An 8,694-nucleotide genomic window follows, 5' to 3' on the forward strand; every position below is an offset into this window, starting at 1 on the left:
ATTTCCATTTCAAAATAGAGGCAGATGGATGGGGGTCATGCAGCTGTATATCCTACAGCTAGAGTCTGTGTCTGAAGCCTGATGGGAAAAATGATCAAGTTGACATACTGGCCTGAACACATGGTGACCTAAGGACTATGGAAAGGTATATTAGTTGGAAAACAGACATCTCAAGGAAGACAGCTCATGATTGCTTACCTAAAAGATAGTATGGTCAACAAAAAGACAATGGAAAAGGGAACCAGATAAGTGGAACATCATTAACTGAACAAAATCATGGGGCAATGATCAAGCAGTGACATCAACAGCTTGAAACCTTCTAGACCCTGGAAAAAGAATGTAAAAATCCACAGCCCTGAGAAGATAGCATGGTAATCTAAGGAACAATAGTTTAGACAGATTTACTATCAACAACATTTGTTACTATTTGAATCTGATCAATTGTTCTCTGCAGGGAATATCCAACATGAACAATGCTCAAGTTAAATAGTACAGTATAATCCCCTTGTAAATGCTCAAGTTAAATAGTACAGTATAATCTAGCCATGTGTAGCAGCTTGCTTTAAGCTTTATCTTAAAACTGCTTCAATGTCTCAATTCATTAACCAATAAAAGTAACACAGTGGATTCTAAATTGTACTGGTTCTTTGACATGCGAAGTTGACTCCACACAGGTAAACTCAGTTCCAAGAAAGCACGTGACTGCATTCAGTTGCCTGGGAGAACCCTGTAGTGTAGCATGATTATATTGCTGATTTTACCATAGTACAAGGTTTTGTTTTGACTTCAGAATTGAAGGTTCATGGTCTCAATTCAGAAGAACTAAGAGTTCAGTTCAGAAGAGAGAAACAGTTCCCCTGTCAGGAGAACCCAGTTTTAGTTCAGGGGAACCAGTTTCTTCACCAGCTGAGGTGTTTTTAGATTTGTGGAGTTTCCAAGCCCATTGAGTTGGAGAAAAATATTCAAATTGTTAGAACTGAAGAAGTTTAGGTCATCAGAATTGTGAAAGGTTCATGCCAACAGACTCAGAAAGGAATCATAAAATTGTCTTCACAGTTCAAGGAACAATCAGTTAAGGAAAAACCTGACGAGTTGTCATAGGAGTGACATTTCTTTGGAATTCAGTATCTGTGATGTTGGGAATCAGGTTGAAACTTTGCTGTTTACTTTAAGATCTTTCTGACTTTTTAGATATATAGCTTTTATTTATCCTTTGCATGACACACTTACTTGCTATTGTTAAAGAACATTTGCAGATTTGTGTGACTGTGTCAGTGATTAACTGCCATGTTAGCCCACTGCAAAAATTAAACATATTATCTATCAAGACAGATTTCATTATGAGATCTCACTTGTCTGGTGTCAGCATTAGCTGGAATTTAACAGTAGTAGAAAATAGTACAGTCAGCAAGATGGACTCAGTTCCCTGCACAGACCATGTTGCCTGCCTGGTGTTGGGATTCAGGTGATCTACTCAGGGCTGAACAAGAACTTGCCGTGAGAGGGGCAAGATCCAGTGACTGTGGTCCACATAGATACTAATAACATAGATAGGATTAGTATAAGTATGAGAAGCTAGGGGCCAAATTACAAGGCAGGGACAAAAAGTTACAAACTGATGATTGCACCAGCAGATAAGGCCCGAGATTGTGAAAATTGTAAAAACCCATAAGCAAAGACAAGTGGATGAATTGTCAGCACAGATAGAAAAAAACCTACTAGCCATTTCAAAGATATGGTAGCAACGTGACTATGGCTGGAATGTAAATATTGGTAGATATATGACATTTTGATATGATAGGAATCAAGAAAAAGTTAGTAGGGCAGCTCTTAAGAATGACAGTGATATAGTAATGTGAAATAAACTTAGCTTGAAAACAAGAGATATAGAATCATTTGGGTAGAAATGAGAAATAGAAAAAGTAAGAGGCACATGTGGGTGTAGGTTCAAGGCCTACAGTGTAATAGATGTTACACTGTAGGACAGAGTATACAGGAACAAGTAATTGTGCGATTTAAAACAAGGTCACTCAATAATTGTAGATGATGATAATCCGCATGCAGATTGGGTGAACCAAATTGGCAAAGGTAGTCTAAAAAGTGAATTTGTAGAGCAACTTTGGAACAATTTCTTAAAGTAATATAGAGTAATATAGATGTACAGCACAGAAATAGACCCTTTGGTCCAACCCATCCATGCTGACCAGATATCACAACCCAATCTAATCCCACCTCCCAGCACCCGGCACATATCCCTCCAAACCCTTCCTATTCATATACCCATCCAAATGCCTTTTAAATGTTGCAATTGTACTAGCCTCCATACTTCTTCTGGCAGCTCATTCCATACACGTACCACCCTCTGCGTGAAAAAGTTGCCCCTTAGGTCTCTTTTATATCTTTCCCCTAAACCTATGCCCTCTAGTTCTGGACTCCTCCACTCCAGAGAAAAGACCTTGTCTATTTATCCTATCCATGCCCTTCATGATTTATAAACCCCTATAAGGTCACCCCTCAGACTCTGACACTCCAGGGAAAACAGCCCTAGCCTATTCAGCCTCTCCCTATAGTTCAAATGCTCCAACCCTGGCAAAATCCTTGTAAATCTTTTTTGAACCCTTTCAAGTTTCACAACATCTTTCTGAAAGGAAGGAGACCAGAATTGCACACAATATTCCAACTGTGGCCTAACCAATGTTCTGTACAGCTGCAACATGACCTCTCGACTCCTGTACTCAATACTCTGACCAATAAAGTAAAGCATAGCAAACGTCTTCTTCACTATCCTATCTACCTGCGACTCACTTTCAAGGAGCTATGAACCTGCACTCTAAGGTCTCTTTGTTCGGCGACACTCCTTGGGACCTTACCATTAAGTGTATAAGTCCTGCTCTGATTTGCTTTTCCATAACGTGTTCTAGAAACGATCAGAAGACAGCTTATTTTAGAGCTGAAAATGAGTAATGAGACAGGATTAATCAATTATCTCATTGTAAAGGAGCCCCAAGCAAACAGCAATCTTAATATGGTACGATGTCGTGATAAGTTCAAAGGACAGAGTTTTAGATCTGAGAGCATTGTTAGTCAGTGGAGATCTGTCCATCAGCAACAGTAGAGGCTGGATCATTGCCTTAATTCTTTTGGTAGTCAGGGTAAGGGGTAGCAGACAGGAAAGGGAATGTGAGAAGGTATCCGCATGAACCATGATCTGAATAGCCATGCACCTTCCAAAGGCTGTATTATCTCCTTGTGATGCTGAGTTCTATGTTTCTGTGTCAGTGTTGCATGGCGGCCTCAAGCAGCGCAGGCAGCACATGGAAGTTCCTAGGCGCACAGTCTTTATCTGAAACCTTCTCTCAAATGATTTCTATTTCACTCCAGGGAAATACAGTCTGACCTGCCGATTTTTTTTTGTCCTGTTCGAGTTGACATTTATAACAAAACACACACACACACACACACACACACTTCTGGAGGGATACCCTCCACTGGTTTCTATAGCAATGTGACCAAGAGAGTTCACCCCCTCCGTCACATTATCACAGAATATAAATCACCATGTCAACTGCTGGTACCTGGTGAATCGTAAATACGCTTTTGCAACCATCCTCCGCCCACCCCCGGAAAGGAGAGAGAGAGAGAGAGGCAGAGACAGAGAAAAAGATAGAGACAGAGACAAGGGGAGGTAGAAAACGATGGTAGATGGAGACGGGATCCCTTTCATGCTGGTGTTCGTGGTTACAATCGTGTTGGGTACAATGGGAAACATCATCGTCCTTTTCGCGTTTATCAGCGTTGCTGTGAAACAGAAGCGTTTCGCGCCGCTGGACAGAGTGATCGTCAACAAGACATTCGTCAACTTGTTACTGTGCTTCTACCAAGGCATCCCCAGAATGCTGACATGCTACAGGGTCGAGTTGCTCCAGGAGACAGGCTGCATCATCCTGGTGTACCTGAACTCCTCGCTGAGGTGCATCAGCATCTGGTCAGTTTCCAACCTCAGTTTCCTGCATTTGATCAAGATCAAGCGACCCAACTGGGCTTTGGTCAATTACATCCTCAGCCACCAAAACAGGTACGTCAATGTTTCCATCAGTGCCCTGTGGCTCACCAGCTTCACTTTCTACATCCCGTACACCATGGACAAAATCATCCACTTGTCGCAGGGCCAGCAGAACCACTCGGTCTGGTACCTACCCAGCGCCAGCTGCAATGGCCTGGCCAGTAGCTCGGCTTCTGACATCGTCACCTACATCTCGGTCAGCTTGGACCTGCTAGCGATCGTCTGGGTGGTGGTGCTGAACGGTCTGATCATTCAGCTTCTCTGCAAGCACCAGAGGAGAGTGGGGGTGGCAGGGCAAGGGTTAAATCCCGGGAACAAGACCATCCTGCAGGCTACTAGGATCCTGGTCTCTCTCCTCTGCATCTACGTGACTTGTTGGATCTCGAATGACATCGTCTGGATTATGCTGATTGCAAACGTCATGCCCGATCAAGGGCAGAATCAGACTTTGAAGTACATGTCCAGTTTGATTTCCTCTCTATACTACACGGCCAGTTCGTATGTCCTGGTTTTTGGACATAGGAATGTCAAAGATGTGTTCATTCCGGTCTGCAGGCGTTTGAAACAGAGGAAAGCAGCACATTTCCAGGATGTGGAAATCTAGTTGATCTAGCAAGTAGCGGGAGAACTCAGACCTCGGGCAATGCAGAGAGCTAACAATCTGTGCCCAGCCTACAATGTAGGTAAGGATGGAGACTAAAGGGGTGTACAAGGTAGCTGTGTGAAATTGCCATTCAGGAAAGCGCCATTCAGTAATTCTGCACTACAGTGGGGAATTATACTAGGAGTATAGAACCACACAGCACGGGGAGGTCTTCCCACCCATGCCAGCATCTACTGTTGTCAAGCTTTTTAATAAATCTCAGTCCTGTGCTCTTCCCCCGCACTTCTGGAGGAAGATTAAGAATCCTTCCAAGTATTTATCCAATAGTCTTCGAAATGTTGCAATTGGATTGGCTTCCTTCAGGTACTGTCTTCTGGATCACAGATGGCTCCTTGGAAAGCAATGGTTCATACAATCTAAGTGCAGGAGTAGGCCATTTACTTCATTGAGCCTGATCCACTGTTCAAAATGATCATGGCTGATCCTCTATTCAACCCCACATTCTCTCCATATCCCTTCATGCCTTTAATATCTAAAAAGTTAACAATATCTTCCCTGAAAATACTCAGTGACCCATCCTCCACAGCTTTCTTGGCCATGCTCTGAATGATGAAATGTTTCTACACCTTAACACTAAATGACTGACCCTGTGTCCTGAGACTGTGCCATTTGTCTCTAGTCTCCCCAGTCAGGAGGAACATCCTTCTTGTGTGTAGTCCGAAGTGCTCCATTACAATTTTATATGTTCCTGTCACTCTGGTGTTTTCATCTTACACCTGTGTCTTCTGGTTCCTAATATTTCTGCCTTTGGGAGCAGTTTTTCCTAATTTACTTGATGAAAACACTTCATGATTTTGAATGCCTCTATCAAATCTTCTGTTAAGCTTCTCTGCTCGAGAAAGGAAAACCCCAGCTCTTTCAATCTCCCGACATGACTGAATTCCTCAACCACAATATCATTCTCATAAATCTCCTCTCTGACCTCACTAATGTTTAATATACATTACATTCTAAATTGTACACCATCAACCAAAGTGTGCCATATGAATCTGTCCTACCCCCAAAATACTTGCTGCATGTCCATCTCTTATACAGATGGATGGATGCTGCTGCCATGATAAGGCCCAGCCAGTGTTTGATCAAGGATCTGTTCAGTTTTGTTATTTTAATTTCATATGCTATTTTTAAAAAATAACGCCAAACATTCCCTTTATTTTTAAACGGTTTTCTCAACTTGCTCTGTCATCTTGAAAAATCTATGTTCAAACATCTCTAGGGTTCTTTAAGAACCTAAGAAGTAGATCTAGAAGTAGGCCATTCAGCCCTTCAAGCCTGCTCTGCTATTCAATGAAATCCTGATTGATCTGCAGTTCCTGCATGCCCCCTGTACCATTTGATATATTTTATAAGTAAAAATTTGTTGGTCTCAGTTTCAAACAGGCTCAACAACTGAGTATGCACAGTATTCTGTAATTCCAAAGATTCACCACCCTCTGAGTGGCCTTTAGAATTTTACCATTTAGCTCATAGTATATTTCTCATTCTTCCTACTAAGATGTATCACTTCATAGTTCATGCACCACTGTCTGATCATTTTAACTGTTGATAACATTTTAAGGCAGTTACTAACCTCCTCATTGCTTGCTACATGTCATTTGCATACTTTGAAGTAACATCCTCCATATCCAAATCCTATCATTTCTTTATATGAAGATCAAAAATGTTCCAAGTTCCTCACCCCTGGATGCCATTGTCTATTCCCTTCAGTCTGAACAACAATTATCCTGTGCTACTCTCTGCTTTCCGTGCCAATTTTGTGATCATGCTACCATTTCCCTTTTAATCCCATGGGCTTTAATTTTGTGAACAAGGCAATTAAATGACACTTTGAATATTGACTTTCAAAAGGAATTTCACAGTACATCAATCTTGTTACATTCATGAACCTCCTATGTTACTTCATTGAAGAACTCAATTAAATTAGTCTAACATTAGACAAACTAGTCCATGCTGACTTTCATTAGTGAAGTACGATAGAATATTCTCCATTTACCTGGATGAGTGCACTTCAGCATCATTTAAAGAGCTCAACACCCCTTGTGCCCTAAACATTTGTTCCCTTCGTCATTGGCACACTGGCAACTCCTTCCAAAACCTTGGCATCTATTAGCAAGCTAAACAAAGGCAGCATGTAGAATACGACCATCTCTTCATTCCCCTCCAAGGCATGTACTAACCTGACTGGAACTATATCACCACTCCTTCACTGTTGCGAGGTCAAAACCTTGGAGTTCCCGTACTAACAACACTTTGGGAGAACCTACATCACACAGTTGAAGAAGGTAACTCACTACCATATTATCATAGTTAAATATAGTTCTTAGGGCTAAAGGGATAAAAGGGTATGGGGAGAAAGCAGGAACAGGGTATTGAGTTGGATTCCTGATGAAGGGCTTTTGCCCGAAACATTGATTTTGAAGCTCCTTGGATGCTGCCTGAACTGCTGTGCTCTTCCAGCAACACTAATCCAGATATTGAGTTGGATTATCAACCATGATCATGTTGAATGCTGGAGCAGGCTCAAAGGGCAAAGTGGCTTACTCCCACTCCTACTTTCTATGTTTCCATGGCAATCAAAGATGGGAAATAACTGCTGGCCTAGTCAGCAATGCTCCTATGCAATGAACAAATAAAATAAAACTATTTCAAATGCCAATTAACTTTGTCTCAGTTTATTGACTCCAAAAATTTTCAGCCGGTGACTGGCTTCTTCCTGTCAGGCTTATCAACCTCATTTTTCTTGAACAGTTTGTTATTTAGAGTGGGCTAGTTTAGAGACCAGTTCACTGCAATTTTAAATTCTATGTAAGGCTTGAATCCATTTGAATAAAGGAAGAAGTTAATTTCTTAATGAAAGAAGTGCAAATTAGAAAATAACTTTTATTATATTAAGGATGCTATTATATTGTCACATTTATGCTGCTGCAAAGTTATTGTCTTGGAGTAGATCAACTGTAAAATTGGAGGTTGAAGTATGGAGCATAAGACTCATTCTCCAACTTGAGATCTCTGTCAGGAATTCTCATTTAGAAGTCCAGGCCAGTAACAATGTGAGATTTCCTAATTCCCAACTCTCTTTTAGAACTTGAAAAGTTAGTCTTAAATTAAAAAAGGAGAAAGTGAGGTCTGCAGATGCTGGAGATCAAAGTTGAAACTTTATTGCTGGAACAGCACAGCAGGTCAGGCAGCATCCAGGGATTCCTGAGGAAGGGCCTGTGCCCGAAACGTCGAATCTCCTGTTCCCTGGATGCTGCCTGACCTGCTGTGCTGTTCCAGCAATAAAGTTTCAACTTAAATTAAAAAAATCAAATTATGCACATACAATAAGTGCCAATTGATCCTTTAAGTCTGCTCCACCTCTCAATAAGATTATGACTGTTCTGATTTTAACTTCAACTCTACATTCCTGCACGAAATAACTCCAAGGAGGCCAGTATCCCATCACCAAGTCACTCTTTATTTGTATGTACACAGTACATGGGCTTTGACCAACCAGCTCAGAGCCAATTCCTAGAATGAGGAGAGTCTCTGAATCCCCTGTTTATATCTGTTAGCCAGGACTCCCTGATTGACCCAAGTTACCAACCCCTAATCAAGGATCACATAGTCAATGAGAACCACCTGGCCCTCATTACAATCACTACTCTGCATATCCCCTTGGAAATCATCAATCTACCTCTCCCTTAAAAATATGTAAAGGTTCTACATCAACTGCCTTTTGAGGAACGGAATTCCATAAGACCATAAGACATAGGAGTGGAAGCAAGGCCATTCGGCCCATTGAGTCTATTCCGTCATTTACTCATGGCTGATGGGTGTCTCAATTCCACTTACCCGCACTCTCCCCGTAGCCCTTAATTCCTTGCAAGATCAAGAATTTATCAATCTCTGCCTTGAAGACATCCAATGTCCCGGCCTCCACTGAGCTCGCAGCAATGAATTCCACAGGCTCACCACTCTCTAGCTG

General features: G+C 41.6%; 1 protein-coding gene across 1 annotated transcript; it reads left to right on the forward strand.

Annotated features, from left to right (window-relative positions):
- The first annotated feature begins 3,695 nt into the window (after positions 1–3,695).
- On the forward strand, positions 3,696–4,667 carry LOC122561995 (olfactory receptor class A-like protein 1). Its single transcript, XM_043714773.2, has one exon. The coding sequence runs from the start codon at positions 3,696–3,698 to the stop codon at positions 4,665–4,667; it is 972 nt and encodes a 323-aa protein (XP_043570708.2).
- The last annotated feature ends 4,027 nt before the right edge of the window (positions 4,668–8,694 follow it).

Source organism: Chiloscyllium plagiosum, unplaced genomic scaffold, assembly GCF_037043375.1.
Source record: "Chiloscyllium plagiosum isolate Xiang-an unplaced genomic scaffold, Cpla_swu_hap1 HiC_scaffold_1, whole genome shotgun sequence".
NCBI lineage: Eukaryota > Metazoa > Chordata > Chondrichthyes > Orectolobiformes > Hemiscylliidae > Chiloscyllium > Chiloscyllium plagiosum.